The following is a 20,318-nucleotide window of genomic DNA, read 5'->3' as shown; positions in this document are numbered from 1 at the left end:
GTTATCTGTGCGTGGAACTAATGTTACTGGGACTTGGTGCTGCTTACTACTTCTGCACACTTCTGGACTAAATATTTGAGTGCAGTGTTCCAACAGTTTGCACAATATTCTATTCCAATCAATTTATTCACTGTTGAAAAGAATTATGGACAAAGCAATTCAATATGGAACTAAAATGTTTAAAAAGTTCCAGGTGATTTGGGTTCAACATTATTTACAGTTCTCAGGTTTTCGGGAGGATATTGCAAACACTTTTTCAAAATGTACTGTCAGTGATTGATTCCAAATGTACCTAATATATTTGCACAGTCGTATGACGCAAGTACTTTGAATTTGTCAATGTATATATAAACAAAAATAAAACAATGCAACAAAACACAATTCAAAGTTATCACAAACAGATAATCAAAAATAAAGGAATAATTTAGTCAGTCTATTTATCGGATGTGGTTTGATGGCCATAAGCCTTATTGGTGGTACAGAATGTTGCCAAGCCACATATTAAAGCTGGGACACAGTAGACTGAGAGTGTGTTTTCTTTCTGTGATTTTTGTTATTTTGTTTTTTAAACTGCTTTTGCTTTTTTTTTTTTAAATTGTTCTGTTATGAGTGACAAACAATTAGCACCATGAGGTGTCACCATTGCCTGGTGTCCTCCATACTGCTTGGGAGGGTACCAGATGCGCATCAGTCCCATTTTATTTTTTGACTTCCATTTTTGGATCCTGAAAATGTATTTAATTACAGACACATTTTCTATGAGTTATTAAATCACCAAGTAGTGTTTAGCTTCCCAGTTTAAGACCCATATGGATGCTTACAGTTTTATTGAGCATTATAATTTGGCTTCTGCTATAAACACCAGACAATCTGCTTTGTTAATGAGCATCTTACAACTGCTAAAAAATGGAGAAGTAACTCAGATACTTTAAAAGTCCTCCCTGCTGCCTCGATGTGGTGTATCACTTACTTCTTGGTCAACTTATGATGCTGGCTGGCAGTAATACTCCTCTTCCCCTCCCTTTATGTATGAACAAAATTTGTATTCTTGGGGTGGGGAGTCTTAAATAATTTATTATTATCAATTATTATTTACCTGTTACCTTACTGTACAAAGGAACAGAGATTGAAGCTCCTCTGATGATCTTAGATGATCCTTAGATGATCCTCAGACATCCTTACAGTCACATGAAATGAAACACTCTCTAACTTTCTAATTTTGGTTAAAATGCAGTATATGGATGACATACATTTATGAACAAAGCTGTGAAAAACAGAGCTAATGCTAATTGCGTGTCAAATGGTGTTTAAGGAAAAAGAATGTGGTTTAAAGGAACTGCCGCTCAAGTTGACAGTATCTAAATAATCACTTGCTTGAGAGCTCTCATGTAGCAAACAGCATCACAAGTGCATTTTCATAAGAGAAATATTCCATAAATGTTAGAGATAAAGATGCAGAAATTTTACTTCATTCTTATTACAACTAAAATTTGTTACTGAATGCAACTATGGGGGATGCAGTATATCAAAAATTTAGTGTAGAGCTATATAATGTATCAAACATTAAGGATTTTTTACCTGAGAATTTCTTCAAATGTCTTTATCTCACTCTGCATTATCAAATTACAAGTGTACATTCAAAACTAGCAGGTTTTCTGTAAAATGAAATCTGTCTGTTAATATAAAATTGTTTTGGTGGGTTAAGTTACCTTCAAGTTGCGAAAAGTAACATAAGCAGTCTATGGAGTAAGATCACTGTCAAAAATAACTCGTAATACATTAAGTCAAATTTACATTGCACACGTGTCAATTACACTTGCACTTCTGAAAGTTATGTGCTTCTGAAAATTCCGAGTACAATTCTCAAACATGAACAAACTATCAAACACGCGTCACATGACACACAAGGCATTCTCTATCGAAGAAGAAACAATTGATTTTTGTTACTACAGTAAGCATGTGCCAGAAAGGAGGAACAATGGAGTTACTTTTGACAGCGACCCTTCTCCATATATACAGGCTAAAGCTTTGGTTGTCGGTTCAATTGCCACCTCGGTGTTGTGTGTTTGTGATCTAACTCAGGGACTGGAGTTTTCCCTAACAGCATTTAGTGAACATCCATGGGCAATCAGCTCTGGCTGTGACGCTAATCCATTACGGGGTTGCACCATTGGACCCTCTATTTACTTGACCTGTGAGTCTTCGGGAGGTGTGGCATAAAGCCCACTGAGACATGGGGAGAACGTGACCGTTTCATGTGAACCTGAAGTTATTTGCTTCCTGCCAGATTCTTATTTACATAACTTGTTTAAAGCAGTTACTTATTCAGCTTTAAGAGCCAATCATAATATTCTGAAGCCTAAGAAGATATTAAAATGCATCACTAAAACAGGCCCTTTATTTGAAATAAGAAATCAGTTTTCCACATTTCCTACTTGATCGGATACAAAGGAGTTACATCAAATTGGACCAACTTAATTTTCAAAGTTTTGCAACAAGACAGGTGCTTTTATTAAAGGGCAGTTCAGTTTTTTCCCAGCTGAATGACAAATGTAGCACACTGTTATATCTAATGAGTAAGATGTACTTATGGGCAAAGTAAAGCGTTAAGTGATGTTGAGCAACCCTCATTTTCACGGCTTTGTGACAAGACAGATGATGCCTTTGTTATATATGAGTTGGGTACATGGGTCATATTGACAGGCAAAGTTGGCACATTCCCATATCTAGTGAATGGAATTAGATGTTTAATGGGCACTGCAGAGGGTTAGATGGCATTGGGCTACACTAGTTTTGAGAAAAGAAAGATGCCTTTGTTAAGATGCAGTTGAACTTTGGGTACATGGGTCAAATGGACTGGCAAATTTGTCATTTTCCCATACTGTATATCTAATGAACAGATTTCAATGTGATGCTCGACTGGCATTATACAGGGTTGTATGCCATTGATCCACTGTAATTTTCTGAGAAAAGTGAATACCCTTGTTAAAGTGCAGATGAGTTTTGCTGTCCCAGTGCGGTTACATGAGTCAGACTGACTGGCAAACTTGGCAATGAAGGAAGTTAACTGTGATGTTTAATGGGCACTTTAAAAGGTTAAATGGTGTTGGACCACCCTAGTTGTCACAGTTTTGAGAAAATGCAGATGCCTTTGTTAGGTTGCAGTTGAGTTTTGCAAAGACCAATGTGACTACCTGTCTCAAACTGACTTGCAAATTTGTCACATTCCCATTTTACTGACTAGGATTAACTTTAATATTTAGCAGGCGCTGCATTTTGCCACCCTTATTTTCATAGCTTTGTGACAAGATTCCTTTTTTATGTTGCAGCTGAGATTTGCCTGGCCCAAAGTGAGTTCATGGGTCAAATTGGCTGGCAAACTTGCCATATCCAATGAATAGGTTTCACTGTGATGCTCAGTTGCCATTGCAAATGGTAAAATGGCACTGGACCACACTAATTTTAATAACTTTGTAACAAGATGGATGCCTTTTTAAAATTTCAGTTGAGTTTTTCTTGTCTCAACATGGTTACATGGGTCATGCTGACTGGCAAAGTTGGCACACTGTAATCTGATGAATGCGATTATGTGATATTTAACTGGCACAGACAAAAGGAAAGAAACCAAAAATAAAAGAAAAGAGCTTTATACTTCCCGGGATAGGCTCCAGCTTGCCTGTGACTCTGCCTATACTCAGGTTAAAGTGGGTTTAGAAATTGGACATGGACAAATGCACAAATAAATAAATAAAATGAAAATAAATAAAAGTGTTGTCAAATGTGACACTAAATAAATAATAACAACTGGAATGCAAGTATAAATAATTAAATAGGTCAGGAAGTATGCCTCTTGTTCCTTATTCCTTTATGTCAGTCAGTCATTTTCAAACCTGCTTAGCCCTAAACAGTCCTCCGGAGCCTATCCCAGCCAGCACAGGGTGCCAGTCCAGCTCAGGGCGAACATACAAAAGCACCTAACCTGCATGTCTTTGCACCATGGGAGAAACCCCTGCAGACAAGTGGAGAACTTGCAAATTCCCATATTTAATGTTATTATGTATTTATTGTCATAATTCACAGGTTTTGATTTTTTTTGCTTATTTATTTTTGTCCTAAATATTCCTCCAATATAAGGGCATAACATTATCCACACTCAGTTGTTAATCTAACTCAGTACTTCCATAGCAAAATTGTGAGCGTTAAAAAAACAACAACAACAAAAAAAAACAACACTCACTTAAAAGCAGTGCCGTCACGAGGGGGCTGCTTCAGAAGTTTATATTGTGCAAAGCCCCCGATCTTTACGTCTGTTTTGTATATAATCCTATCCTGCGGGAAGCACGTCCCACCCCAAACCCAAATCTATGACCAAGAGTGCCGAAATCTGAAGGTTGGGAACATTCTGCAACAACAAACATCTGGACACTTGGTTAAGACATTACGTGAAGTTTAAAATGCACTGCCATCAATTTGTTAATTTCATGCTCTCACTTTTTATTGTTAATTGCATGTTGTCATTTTTTAAGTAATTTCATTGTGTTGGTTTTACTTTGTTTTTTGTGTTTTGCCCTTTGGAGCCACTGTAAGGGGGCTAAGCATGAAGTATGTCTGCTGTAAGAAATAACTCAGGTATTCTACCTCTGTAGCACATGCTTAGTAACAAAAATTGATTGTTTCTTCATCGATAGCGAATGCCTTGTACCTCCAATGATGTATTTTTGACAGTTTGTTCACGCCTGAGAATTGTACTCGTAATTTTTAGAAGTGCAAGTAGTGAGAAGTCAAGCAAAATGACACCTTTTATTGGCTAACTAAAGAGATTACAATATGCAAGCTTTCGAGGCAACTCAGGCCCCTTCTTCAGGCTTGCATATTGTAATCTTTTTAGTTAGCCAATAAAAGGTGTAATTTTGCTTGACTTCTCGCTACATTCATAATGGCTAACATGGTACAACACTCTAGTACTACAGAAGCGCAAGTGTAATTTTCAGAAGTGCAAGCGTAACTTTCAGAAGGGCAAGCGTAATTGACACAGTGTGAAATGTGAATTTGGCTTAAATTATTACGAGTTATTTTTGACGGTGATCTTACTCCATAGCAGTCTGTCTAACATACAGGTGTTCCTCATGGTCCTTATTTACAAAAACACCTGAGAACATGAATACAGCTTAGATCATATGGAATGATAGAAAGTAGTATCTTTTAACATGTAATGATCTTCTATTTACCTACTTCTTGAATTTGCACACTCATGTACACTCCCACAATGGAAAACTTACTTATGCCATTCAACAGAACACATCTTTGCAATGTGTGAGAAAAAACAATGAGACTAGAGGAAAACCAACATTGACATTGGAGCAATGTGCAAATGGCAAATAGACAGTGTCTGGAGCTGTAAGACAATAGGGCTAATTATTGTGTAATCACAATCCCCATGTTTAAACAGATCAATGAAACTGATGCAAAGTTTAGAAAAAATAATTCCTACTTCTTCTAATATTGGCACAATCCACTGCGCTCTACTCTATCATCTCAACATATAGTTTGCCATCACCACCCCAGGTTAACGTTTGTAGTATAAGAATGATACATACAGTTAATTCAGGAAAACAAATTTTGGTGCTGACTCTTTCGATACAGTATTTGTGCATTTATCTTCTGGCCTCTACAGGGTGAAAACTGACAACAGCAGACATATCTTTGAATGTTAGTCTGTTTATATTTTATTCAGTAGGACTATTTTGTGCTGATCTAGAGAAATTCCCAACAGCTTGTACTGGACCTTTTTCATCACCTTCATGATTGAATAGACTGAACTCAATACAGTTGAGAATATGTCATCATAAACTGGTGCTCAAAAACCACAACTTTTACACTGTTTTCCCCTGCCCTCTTACTGAAACAGTGCAAAGACTGCAACAATAAAACCCTACAGAATTTTACCAAACTACTTCTTGGAAATGATCACTACCGTAACAACTAAACACAACGCTTATTGAATGTAGCACTGGATGCCTAACAGTTATTAATGGATCTGTCCATGGTGCTGATTGAATTCTGTATTTTCAAGAAGTCACGGAAATGGAGATATTCAGTTTGTGTTTTGAAGGGCTACAGTGGCCACAAATTTACATTCTAGCCAGTCTTGAAATTAGTTGCTACTTTATGTGCACAAAGAAGTCTCACTTTTGTTTATAATTCTTGCTTAATTGTTTGTTGTGGAACAAACATGGTAAAGAACATTTCAGTTTTGTCAAAAATATTATTGCCAGTAGTGGACTTCCAGGTTACTTTAAATGAACTATGCAACTTTAGCAAGATCTACTAATTTTGCTGAACTGGAAATCTGTCTCGACTGTAAGACTGCACATCCCTGCATTTGATGAGTTTGAATTCCCGCTTGAAAGGAGAATTTTGAGCATCTCCTAGAGATCTGGACACTTGGCCTCTTTAAAAGTCAAATTTGAAAGGCAGTAATGTAATAGCATTCCTGCCTTTTAAAAAGAGTTAGTAGGGGCAACATCCTGCAAGAGCTATAGAAGCACCTGACTACATTTCAAGTTGGGCCCTAGTACCACTAGTACCACAAAGGCCTATGGACACTTCCACCTTTCATTCCTAATTTTAGCCTCCTAATTATTTTTCTGTTCAAAGTCTGCTGACATTTTCAGTCAGAATGCCTTCCCAAAAAACTCCCTCAATCTGATTTTGTTCCACCTGGTGCAGGCTGTCAGCTGCCAGGCTGCAAGAGGGCAAAGTGGTGCAGACTAGAAGAGCCTTTAATAAGTACCTGCCTGACATATCCCAGCAGGGTGCAGAACCAATTAAAATGTAAGAGGGCGATAGGCAATCAAGCGAGCCCTGTGAAACACTGAGTCCAGTGGAGAAACTTGATCAGCAGCCCCTTCTTATCTTGTGCTTGCTGCTGCTACACAATATACTTTGAACAGCCCACGTCTGCCAAACCCGGGAATATTTGATTTAAAAGTTAAGTGTAAAACAAATGTAATGAAAAGCACAGAACTCAAGTGAAACACATGCACAGTTTGAGTTGTGACTGTTAGGCTGGCATACTGACATTTTCTAGTATTAAATAAAATCTGACTAAAATGTGTCATTTGGATCAGATTATAGAAGCAATACCGATTTGTGAGGCCCAATTTTGCAGTGCCTGCACTTTTCTGATGGTGTCTGTGGATATTCATACCTATGACAGGAGACTCATAGCTTTACTGTCCCCATCCTATATGTCACACAGCTTGATTTTTGGAATTTATCAACTCCAGTTCGATTAAATCAGTCAGTGAAAGTAAAAGCAGAAGGACATTTGTGACCCACAAAAATCTAATAACACATTAGATAGATAGATAGATAGATAGATAGATAGATAGATAGATAGATAGATAGATAGATAGATAGATAGATAGATAGATAGATAGATAGATAGACAGACAGACACACACACACACACCATGGTCTGAACACACACATGAATGACTAATAAGAAAGAAAATTAAAAAGAAAGAAAAATTCTGACTTGGAAGTCACAGTTATAAATAATGAGGCATTAGGCAGGCATATAGCCATTGGTAAAAATAAGCCCCTGTAGTGTTTCTTAACACATTTCTGCTGAGTAATTCATTGACCGAAACTCTTCAATATTAGGTATGTCAGAGACAGGAAGCATGACATCGTTCATAATGACAGTTTAGTTTAGTTTTAATTCTCTACTCCTCTACGGGTGTCAGAGTGTGTCACATAACTGACCTTGCCCATTTAGTTGATTAGGTGGGCATCTCTTCAAGTGATGTTGCTTGCCCAGCACACCACAGGTGTAGAAGAAATATTACGCAAGTTTATGTTGCTTATATATAATCAAATTTGGGGTCAATAATAAGGTTTCAGTGCCATTATGTTAAATAACACAACTGGATTGCAGAACTCACAAGCATCTTAAAGAAGGAACAGCAGGAAATCATCATTAGTAAGATCAGCAAGGATGTCATTTTAAATAGTAGCCCTGTCCAGACAGATGAGACACCCCTCCTACAGTCTGCTGCATTTTGGAAATTCCTTTAACATCTGTTTATGCCTCACACATACATCAATCAACTTTCATACCTGCTCCATCCAATTCAGGATGACAGGAGTGTGATAAGAGGTCCGGGCCAAAGCATGATTTTTAAATAAAAAATTAGGTCCTGGAGCATGCAGGCTCCGAACAGGTGTGGGTGTACGCATGCCAACACTCGCTTCAGGGTTGACTGGGGTGCTTGGTTGATCATGTATTCACGTACAAACGCAAGCAGATCAGTCAGGTGCATCATTCATACCTTGGAGTAGGTGGGGGACCACACCTGTACCCAATCTGGTAGGATATAAGGGAGCCTGCATGACAGAGAAAGGGAATCAGATGAAAAAATAGAACGAGAGCAGCTGAGAATACCATGAGTGAGCAGTATCAGGTGCCTGAGCAGAGCCATTGTACGAGTGAGAGATACAGAGCAATCCTTAGCCCTGCAAAAGAGGGGCAGATTGTTACCTCTGATTTTTCAGAGGAGTGGGCTCAATGGTGGTCGAGTCTTCTTCAGGGATCCAAGGGTGTGCGAGAAGGAAGATGGAAAGACAACCAAGCCCGAGCGAGGACCGATAAGAACAACTGCATCTGCTGGAGTCTCCGCTAGCTGAGCAAGCTATGGGTGAGTTAGGGAGACAGAGAGAGAGTTGCCCTGGGCTCAGTTTAAAGAAGATAGGAGAAAGATTTAGGTCCTAATGACTGATGTTTAATCTCTGGCTTTATGGGTGGATTTTAACTCATGGACTATTCATTGTTTTATGGATTATTTATTTATTTAGTGAAGATCATTTGCACAGCACTATGGGACACTGTTCATGGATTTTAATAAAAGCACTTGGCGCCTTTGCACCAACCTCTTGCTGAATGTATGAGTCCTCATTTGCCTGGTTCATCTCGGTTTATGACTATCAAAGGTTCTGGGTTCAAGATGCTCCCGGAGGTGACCAGGAAAAGTGGAGCCAACCCAGACTGTCATAAGGAGTGTCAAAGAATGTTTAAAGGAACAGTTCATCTCACCTTCCAAATTTCACAGTAACTCAATGCATGCATTCTTGTCAGGCAATCATTCTCTGTGCTCTTCTAAGGTATGTACTTCCACCCGTAGTCAAGAGGGGGCGCTGGGCGCTAACCTTATGCTATTTTGTTCCCTCCATAGTGGTGAGAAGATGCCCAGTGAGGGCAATTGACTCTGCTCCTTCTGGTAACACCACTACATACAACGCAGTTCCCAGAAGGGATCACTCATTTATAGAATGCACCACAGAATGCAAGTCCTTCCCACTGTGACTTTCACAGGCTTTATCAGCTAAGAAAGGTCCCTGAACCAATGACCTGAATTTTCACTTGTTTGGTGCCACTGAGCATACCTTCTGTTTGCCATTTGTTTCAATTAAGCAAGGACATTTCATGCTGTGGACCTGCAGTTCCTTCCACTGACCACACATAAAACATACGTGTGGAGGTTTGGGGGATAAACTCAAACATATCTTGCTTAACCCACTTTCCTGTGTTCTGTGCAACTGCCAGTTTAAACTTTCTTCCGATCTGCATTACTTCATATAATTTAAAATTATGCAACTGAATTTATTGTGTTACATTTAAGATTAGCTATTTATACTTGCCAACAAAAAAAAATATATGCCATATATTTGTTGTGAATGGCAAATTTCTGCAGTCTCTTTAGGCACAATACTTTATGTGGAATGTCTCTGTTCATATGCGATCGGTGATCAGAAACTAATTACTAACATCAGTCTCAAAAGATAAAATCAATTAGCCTGAAAATGAAGACAGGGAATTAAATCTAGCAATATTAAACAACTGGAAAGTAAAACAAATCCATGTAAAGATTTTCTAGGAAAGTCCATTTCATTCTAAATAGTGACCCAAATAGAAGGGAAACTACTATTATATTATTATTTTGGAAACTGTTCATTTTACGGACCTACAGTAAGTAAGTGAGCTGTGATGAAGCCTCTTAGTCAATATGAGGCAAGCCTGAATTGCAATTTTAGCCAAGGGCCTCCTGTTTGCTACATACACAAACGGCCTCCTGAAGTTATACATCCAAATTATTCTTTTTATCTTGCAGTGCTAGCACTGATGCCTTGCAGTTAGGAGACCCGGGTTCACTTCCCAGGTCCTCCCTGCGTGGAGTTTGCATGTTCTCCCCGTGTCTGCATGGGTTTCCTCCAGGTACTCCGGTTTCCTCCCACAGTCCAAAGACATGCAGGTTAGGTGCAATGCGATTCTAAATTGTCCCTAGTGTGTGCTTGGTGTGGGTGTGTGCGGGTGTGTGTGTGTGTGTGTGTGTGTGTGTGTACACTACAGTAGGCTGGCACCCTGCCCGGGGTTTGTTTCCTGCCTTGTGCCCTGTGTTGGCTGGGATTGGCTCCAGCAGACCCCCGTGACCCTGTGTTAGGATATAGCGGGTTGGAAAATGGATGGATGGATAATGGATGGATGAATGTTTTGCAACATGCTGTGCATGGATCTCCTGAATTTAATATTTTCTTTCCTCAGAAGAGGGCATCTACAACTAATAAAAGCTTATTTCTAGAATATGTTCAAATGAAACAAATTCTAAAGAATTGTCTCCTCTGTTAATGAGGCTTGTAGCTTATATCTGCATTAAAATATTTTTTTCTCTTTTTGCCACCATACCAATTAGACAGCAATGTGTCACAAGAGCAATGCAAAATAGAAGGCATATGGAGATAATTAGATAGAAAAACGTCACTGGGAAAGGCCTGTTGACCACAAAACAGCAATTACAATAAATAGTAAGAGTGCAGCGAGAAGAAATGTCCACAAGTGTATGGTTCAGACTGGCACTAGAGGGGGATACCTGTTTTGGTATTTCACTGCTACATGGCTACTGAAGTTGATGGAGATTAGGACAAGTGAAGTGAATACCTTTATTTATTCTATAGGTTTGTTCAAATAATTCTAAAGAAAATTGCTTTCAATTAAAAAATTATACTGCAAAATGTTCTGTGCAACCCTTCTATATTGTTAGAAGGTGCCAGGAGCAAATGCCACAAGATGGCACTGAACATGGCTAGGTAATATAAGAAACAAATAGAGCCACACTGACAGTAGGAGAAGTTCTGCAGATACCATTGTGGAGGCAGAACAGTTGCCAGATGGTGATATGTCTACTGGGTTCCCTAGAACGAGGATGAGAAAGAGAGTGAACTAGGTGAAAGCATGGAATGTTCCCAATGAGGAATAGGGAGTGGTGGCCCAACAATGGGCAAGGATGTCCACCCTCTAAATAAAGAGAAAGTGAGGCTAGATAGGAAATGCCATAAGTGACAACCCTATCTCGTCATTAAACATGATACAGCCCTGTTCTGCTGTCATTCTAATGGAAGAGGCCAGTAGGGAGCTCTCCTGGAAACCTTACTGACAACTAAAGTCCTAGGGATGCAGATACACCAGGAGTTGCTATAAGGGAAATCAAACCTGGTGTTGAAGAGCAAATGAAGGACTCTGCCCTGATCTCAGAAGAGATTCTGAGTCTTGGCTGGAAGTGACCTCTTGATGAGGTTTATCATTTCTCATTGTCTAAAGACAATTAAGGATAGAATTTTGGATAAACTCTCAGCTAGTAGAGGAAGAGAGACCAAGATTCAGAAAAAAGAGAGAGAGAGAGAAGGTAAAAGAGAAAAAATGCATTTTTACTCATTTACTATTAAGTAAATTAAGTAAAAATTAAGTAAATTAAGTAAAAACTATCTCCCCCAAACTATGCGACTCTTTAATTCCATCATTTGGGGGGGGGGGGGGGGGGGGGGTAAACGTTAACATTTAACATTATACATAGTTATTGTCTGTTTTTCACCTGCATTATTATAATTCTTTAATTTAATATTATTTATTGTATCAGTATGCTGCTGCTGAAGAATGTGAATTTCCCATTGGGATTAATAAAGTATCTATCTATCTATCTATCTATCTATCTATCTATCTATCTATCTATCTATCTATCTATCTATCTATCTATCTATCTATCTATCTATCTATCTATCTATCTATCTATCTATCTATCTATCTATCTATCTATCTATCTATCTATCTATCTATCTATCTATCTATCTATCTAATACGACCTTACCAAGACTTCTTTTGATGTTAGTAATACTTACAAAGCCTCAGTACAGCGATTATTCATCTATGCAATGTGATCTACTAAAATAACTTAATTTTGGAGCAGTCAGAGGTGGCTTAAGAGAGACAGATTTCTCTTGATATTGCATACATAATTATAAAACTTGGAAATCCTTTATATTAACAAGGAATTTTTCCAGTATATCAAAGGGGTTTTAATATGTCACATTGCACAGAGATGAATAACTTATCTACTGATGCTTTAGAAGTGTAATGAAGACCAAAGAAAGCTTTTCTTAAAGTCTTGTTACTTAAGAGAAAATGAGTAGGTACTGTAAAAATACAGTGTTATTTATTACTCTGGCAAAAAAGATGCATACCTTGTTAGGTCTAGAAGGTCACATGTCCTGTTGTTTTATTTCTGTATATTTGAATTTTGTATTTTCACCTTTGTGTAACACCTCCTTTTGAGTATTTCTGTATTCAATGAAGTCACCATGTTGCTAATTTCCGGCCTCCTTTGTTATTTTTGTGTGTGCAGGAGAGCTGCCACCAGGACACTTCCTGTCACAGTATACTTTAGATGTTTTCCACACAGGATGTGGGACTTTGGAACACCTGAGGTCCCCATCGGTTCCTTCCGCACAACAAAAACTAAAACCTGTATGCAAGAAATGTGCATTGTGAAGAGGAGTGATGTAGTGCAAAGCTAAGCATGTTTGAGAGTTCACAACCGATGCCCACACCTTATTCCTTCAAAGCAGTGCACCAGGAAGATGGTTATGAAAAGTGATGGGGTGCAGTGCTCTATCTTCACCAATAACTCTCCAAAGTCCAAACTACTAAGAAATTTCTAACCTGTCGCCAGTGCTTGTGGTCAACCAATAAGCACAATTCATCACCTGAGCCTCATCCATTATAGTTTCTGACTGAACGAAGAGTACATTCCCTGAAGTAGGAGCTAAAAAAAGTTCTAGAAACTACAAATGGCCTGAATTCATGTGGTGGGAATGCTACAATAGCTCCTGGGTTTCTAAAAAAAGTCCCTGCAGAGGAAGTGTCCATTTACTGTCAATAAAGTATATCTCTTATTATCAACACAAGATTGCTGCACTGTCATGGAGTGACAGGATAGCATTTAATGGCTCATTAGAGTATAGTAGAGACTAGTTTAAATTGGTGGTTTAGTGACTTAGTGCCAATATGTACTGCTAACCCAGTGTGGCGACAAAACATACCAGAAAAATAGAGGAAAATGGAAAAGAAATTTGCAGTGAGCTGGAGTGTGTTGGGATGTAGAAGGCCAAGATGGAGCAGACAGACATTTGTGAGATTAGCCAGTTGAGGTATTTTATACTTATATGGGTTGCCTATATTCACCTCAGACTTATTCATTTCAGATAAGTTGAGTGCATCATAAAGATAATTGAGTCAGGTAGGCAGGATTAGTAGTGCAGCAAAGCAGACAGCAGCCAAAGGGAATTCAAAAAATCGGGTTTGAGACCACAAATCCCAGCAAAGGAAAACAAATACACTGAAGTTACAGTAAAATAAATATGCAATGATATTCAAGAAAAATGAAACACAAAGTAGCAACAAGATCATTACAGACTGAGAGGTCTGAGATGAGACATTGTGGTTTTTGATCTACCTGGGCTGAAGGCAGAAAGCAGAAGGTGCCCTTGGCATTAGGTGACATATGATATTCACAACACAATAAATGTCTACTTTGTTAATCTGAAAACATTGAAAGGCAACAACAGATCTGGTCAAGTGTAACTCTGCAGTAGGTTATAATGCTGGATCATGAGTCAGAAGATCCATCAGAGGTCACTTAAGAGAGCAAACAAGCTTGCATTACATGTCTGGATTAGTTATTTTGGCCTACCTTTACTAGGCTGGATGTTCCTCTTCTGCTCCTTAGCCATAACTCTGTTGTTGGGAGGATAGTCAGGAACCTTGCTGTTGTACCAGCGGTCTGTTACAACATGACTCTCTTTGCTTTGACAATGCCTGCAAAAGAGAATACAAAGGAAATGAAAATGAGGTGAACATACACGACTTTCTTTCTGTTTTAGTTATGTGTTGTTCAACATTTCTTGCATCGCATTTCCTGTCACCCTACATTTCGTTGTAGACATGGAACACACATGAAATGGATGTGTTCCAAGTAACAATATATTATTTACCCTATACAACTTCAGGCACCTCACACCCAGAAAAGGAGACTTGAGCTGGGAGAACTTCAGATATGTCAGTGGAGGATGGGATAGCAGGCTGGTTGCTGCTTGCACTGATTGACACATCTGCAAAACAAAGATGCTGCTGACGAGGTGCGATTATGACTTTTTTCATAGGTTTCAGGGATTCTGGCATTAATACCATGAAGAGGTGGCATCACCAGACTTTGTTCATCAGCAGACCTGAGTAGCCTGGAAGGGGGAAAGGACCTCATAAATATCTCCATATACACAGGTTCTGACCCACTAACTACTCTGTAGGCAAGAACCAAGTTAGACTGTAGTTTGTGAGACCTGTGGCCTGGTCTAGGGGCTGATTTTAGTCAATAGTCGGCTGGCTGTCATGCCAATGTGGTGCACCCAGCCAACCCTAGGATGGAGTTGTAATTGTGTTAACTTTGCACATGACTTCTCTCAGACTTTAAAGATCTGGAGGTACAGTGGCCTTATACTTTTTTGGGCCAGGTTTCAGTTCCTAATCCAATTAATATCTTTGTTGAGGTTGGGTAATCTTCTACTGCTTGCAGGTATTTCTCAGAGTACTCTAGCTTCCTTCCACACCCTTTGACACATGTTAGGTTTAAACTGGCGAGTGAGTGTAGGTATGTATGGCCTCCTTTTGGATTTCTCACCCATCTTGCCTTTAGAAATACCTTGCATATGCACAATTTTCTTATGACCACACATTTCATGCTCTATTTGGCTGTTTCCGCAATTTCAACTTTAAGTTTCAGGACAACTGTAATTATTATAGTACTGCTGTATCAATGAGCCACAAAGCTGTGCACCTTACTGGTTCTAACATAAGTTGGAAACTTTAATACGGATTGAGTTGGTGGCTAATGGATATCACACAAATCCGTGACCTTGCTAATCCTTTGGCATTTAGCTGCTGGGTGCTTGTCAGTTTTCTAGAACATTCAGTAGTACTGTAGTGTTGTTTCCCCACACATTACTAAAGTGAACACAGCTAGCAGCGTGGTTTTCACTTGCCATTTCACTTGCATCACTGAAATTTTCAGTATAATATAAAACTCTGGCACATTTTGCACTTCTGTTTGTTTCCTTTTCTTAATAAAACCTAAAACAACTGTTTGTCGAGACATTGTTCACAAGACATAACCTAACAGTAGTTCATGAACAATTCTTTTTGAACGACTCTTTCCAGTGTATCACATGAATCAATTTAGTAGAGCTTAACAGGAGTGCTAAGCAACTTCAGTGAGTTACTAGCCTCCTGTTAATGTCACATGTTTTGAGTAGCTGTGACTGGCAGCATTTTGTTAATCTTATTTTCTAAACCTTGTTATGCAAATGCATCCATATATGCACTTTGCAAATACTTTTTTAGGAGTTAAGCAAACATCTCTAGTGAAAAGTTAACACTGGTGATTTTGCTGTGTAAGTTCATAATCAACTGACATTTTAATTAAGGGAAATGCATATTAAATGGCGTATATGCAGTTTAGACTAATTTTCATTTGAAGAAAAATAAATTTTAAAAACCTAAGTTATAGGGCATGACAATAAAGAAAGTGGGTGGACCCAAGTCCAATACTTGTTTTGCACTGAGTCAGCAACAGTGTGAGCTTGAATTCCATATTCAAATAGAAACTTCAGTACCAGCTGCAGTGGAGCCTATAAACAGTGCAGTGGCACAATCTCCATTCTGGTATGGATAAAGAGAGGTGTCCTTCTAAAACTAGAAATCATTGGTTAGCACTGACGATCACCACACAGTGCTAAAATGCAAATTCATATGTCCATTTAATATACTGTCTTTTTTCCTCTTCAGGGTGTCAGGAAGAGAGGTCTACCTTAGAAGTAACATGCATAAGGCAGAGACAACCCCCTTGTATAATGCCAGACCATGGCAGGGCACAGAATTGGCATTTACATGGTGCCAATTTACAGTTGGCTATCATTGTAACAGTCTTTGGAATAGCTGAAGAAATCCAAGCTCTGAGTGGAAATAAAACCAGTGTCAAATGATGCCACCCCTTCAAATAAATATGTTTTTGGGTAAATTGTTTCAAAATAAACAACATTCAACTGAAAGGAAACCTGAAGTGAAATAGTTGAAAATCTTCCATAACATTCTATAATATAACAGTAGAGGTGTACCGTGCGGTCTGTCTCTCCAGAAAACTCCTCCACGAGTACAGTAAACACACACATATTATATATATATATATATATATATATATATATATATATATATATATATATATATATATATATATATATATATATATAAAATCACATTCACGGAGAGAAGGGCTTGGCCAAAAAAAAGGAAAGGCTTTGAAATTCTTGGAGCATTGCAGGAAACAGTGCTTATAGTCCTTTGACAGGCTGAAATAAATTAAGTTGCAAGAATAATTATCCAGCCATCTTGTCTGGCTTTTTAAATTAGTATACGCCTGGCTGTTTCTTTAGTGGTACCTCTAGCCCTCCTCAAAATCCAATTAATTGTGTTCGCTTCATTGCCTTCTGTTCATATTTTTGCTTTTATGGGTATTTAATATTATCTTTCTTTTCCAGCATAGTCAATTCTCAGTTCTGACTCCTACTCATCTTCTTATCTCTATGGCCTCTCAAGCAGCAATCACATCAGTTTGATTCTTTTGCACTTTAGATTTCTGCACTTCTGCTTGCACGTCTGAGATAGCCTATGGATATAGAAGATACCTCTGTGCCACTGTCCAATTGAACAGGAGTAGAAAAAAAATCTGAGAATTCCTGTTGTCACCACAAAACATTTGATAAGAATCTTCAGGGTTTAATCCAAGAAATAAAACGTGGCACAAAGCAAACTCTGAACAACCCTGTCCATTTCTCTCTAAACTGCTATTCCTCTATTTAAAGTACTGAACCAAACTGTATTGTACTTTGGTTAACAACAACAATTTAAATAACTAATTACATTTACATAGCACTTTTCTGCCAAACAAAATACATAGTGAGTGGGGAGCCACTTCAACCACCACCAATATGTAATGTTCACCTAGATGATGCGACAGCAGCCATTCTTGTGTCAGTACACTTACCACACATAAGGGGACCATTAGTGTTAATTACATTAATCATTAATAAGTAAAACATGTTTCATTATAATCATTATGTACAAAAACACTACACTGGCATCTAGTGAGACCATTAGAATTTTCAGTTATCCCATGACATGGCCGTGCCACCCACTCCTCCTACTATGGTACCTTTTTAAAAAAAATTTTATTCTAATTTCAAAGAATTAAAAAACATTTTTGAAAGAGAAAAGGTCATTGAGTTCATTGAGCTCTGTGCTACTTGATAGTTGGTTTCAGGCCCTTTATGTGTGGAAATGTTTTCCAGTTTAACTGCAAATCTCACTCAAAAATAACACTCACTACATAGATGAAAAAATTCTACTGGATCAACTTTTATCATTACCTCAGAGAATTTTAAAGATCTGGAGTAAGTCATCACATTGCCTTGTCTGAACACGTGATGTTGGTGTAAGGGATAATATAAAATGAACACTTATTATGTCAAAAGCGCACAGACCATCTGTAGCACACTCAGAGTCATCTATGAAACATAAGGGTGAAAATGAAAAATCTGAAATTTTGAATTCTGCTTTTGTCTTGTCTTTTAGACGCCTCTGCCTGATTAGTTATTTTTCCGTTTTACCCTTGGAAATTTTCACTGACTCTCAGATTTAGTAATACACCTCCTTTTATTTAATGTATTTAGAATATCTCTTTTTAATTTGGCTCATCCAGATGTGCACATTTACTGTGGTTTGTGCTCCCAAGTGTCCTTAACAAGGCAGCTTGCCACACTGCAGTCCCAACACCTTGGCTTTTCCCTCTCAGAGGCTGATGTCGAGAGATCACGTTGAACATAAGCTTTGGTTTGTCTGGCCAACACAGCCAGAGCAGAGGGTATGACACAGGCACATAAATAGGAATTCACCAGGCTAATACAGTGGAGCACTTTAACTGCTGAAAACACATTATTTTAACATGGCCTTCTCATAACTTCACTGTAACTTAATCTCTGTATATCCAATTCATTATAATAACTATTCATGGTGGCTCTAAAATCTGTACTAACCCCTACTCTCTCTTCTGTTTCCTTTCCGGTGTCCTTTTGGTGGTGGCGCATCTACTCAAAGCACCATGATGTTCCAACAATGATGGATGGATTAAAAGACAGAAGTCTGTATGACCATCATCATCAAGTCCTTCCGTGAGAACCCTAAATACAAAGAGGACTATTTCATTTATGTTAGGTAGAATGCCCAGAGGGGACTGGGCGGTCTCGTGGCCTGGAACCCCTGAAGATTTTATTTTTTTCTCCAGCCGTCTGGAGTTTTTTTTTGTTTTTTCTGTCCCCCCTGGCCATCGGACCCTACTCTTTTCTATGTTAATTAATGTTGTCTTATTTTAATTTCTTATTTTGTCTTTTATTTTTCTTTTCTTCATTTTGTAAAGCACTTTGAGCTACTTTTTATATGAAAATGTGCTATATAAATAAATGTTGTTGTTGTTGATGGATTTATTTTAATAATATATATTCTTTCATTAAATAGTACTATCATTTGCAAATCTTCTTTGTCCAGTTCAGGGTTGACGTGGTACCAGTAATTTGGGCTAAATCCGAATCACCAATTAACATCATATGAGTGTTTTTTGGCATATTTCAAAAAGCTAACATGCCTGAAGAAAAACTCACCAACAGTGCCTGGGTCAGGAGTTAGACCAGAGGAATGAAGCTGGGAGGCAGTGGTGATACCCACTGCACCACCACCTAATGTAATAAATGTCCAGTATAATTTAATTTAAGTTTTGTACAGTAGAACAGTGGTTATTGATGCTGCCTCGCAACTCCAGTGATCTAGTTTGAATCATGCCACAGTTCATGTCTTCATTGAGACTGGATATTCTTCCCATGTCTGTGTGGGCTTCCTCACACATTCTAAAGAAATGCATGTCAAATTAAATTGGCCTGAAATGAGCACTGTACCTATATGTATAACTATGCCCTGGGAAGTTATCTTGGGTTGGTATCAGCACTGTACCAAAAATGCAAAGCACCCTCCAGCAGGTGTTTTGTATCTTTGATGAAATGCCTCTGTACAAATACATGAACTAAACCTGGATGTTATATTTCTGACATGCTGGACCAAAAACACCAGAAGTTCAGTGTTCAGTCCAATTTATGGATTGGCAGTTTTCTCAATACCTGCTAGCAGGGTCCCAGATTGCATAGCTTACCTGGACTGAGAGGTCTGCTCATCTATGGCATCCACAGCACTCTCCACAGAATTCAGCAGTGACTGAATCTGATTGGCAGTCTCTTTTAACAAGAAGCGTGTCACAAACTGGTCCACATTGGTGCCTCGCTCATAAACCTGGAAAACAAGTAACAACAAGAGAGATTGGAAGCATTTGCCAATAACTTGAAAAAAGTACAAGTAAGGCAATAAACCCAAGGAATAAATATTACATAATATTTATCAATGAATAAAGCCATGCAAATGACCTTGAAAAGTCTGGTAGCCCACAAAGGGAGGCAATGTCTGGGAAACCCAGAGAAGCCTGATAAGAGTTCTGGAGAGGCAGAGGACTTTGGGTATTCCAAGTGAAAATGGATACTCTGATCTAAGTGAATGTATTGTCTACTTTGCACTTCATCAGAGCAGAATTTCTTAACTATGGAAGGTCAAACTTACAGTAAGTGGTATGATTTTACAACTTTCAGTCACATAATGAATGGCCCAGTAGGACACTGAGAAGAAGCTTGCCAGTCTACATACAGTAATTCATGCGGTTTGTTAGTCAAACATAATACATCCATCCATCCATCTTTAAAAAAAACACTTATCTAGAGCAGGGTGT

At 38.4% G+C, this 20,318-nt stretch overlaps 1 protein-coding gene across 2 annotated transcripts in view; it reads right to left on the bottom strand.

The window, feature by feature from the left end:
* The window catches only part of necab2 (N-terminal EF-hand calcium binding protein 2), a 434,935-nt gene that overhangs the window by 85,502 nt on the left and 329,115 nt on the right, over positions 1-20,318 (bottom strand). For both annotated transcript variants that reach the window (XM_051932366.1, XM_028809612.2), the window contains exons 6-7: positions 19,695-19,831; positions 14,082-14,206 (exon numbers count right to left, since the gene is read on the bottom strand). In XM_051932366.1, coding sequence (XP_051788326.1) covers positions 14,082-14,206; positions 19,695-19,831 — 262 coding nt within the window. The remainder of the gene's footprint in view (positions 1-14,081; positions 14,207-19,694; positions 19,832-20,318) is intronic.

Source organism: Erpetoichthys calabaricus, chromosome 9 (genome assembly GCF_900747795.2).
Source record: "Erpetoichthys calabaricus chromosome 9, fErpCal1.3, whole genome shotgun sequence".
Lineage (NCBI taxonomy): Eukaryota > Metazoa > Chordata > Cladistia > Polypteriformes > Polypteridae > Erpetoichthys > Erpetoichthys calabaricus.
Note: the sequence above shows the minus strand (reverse complement) of the source record. Positions and strands in the feature narration are given on the sequence as shown.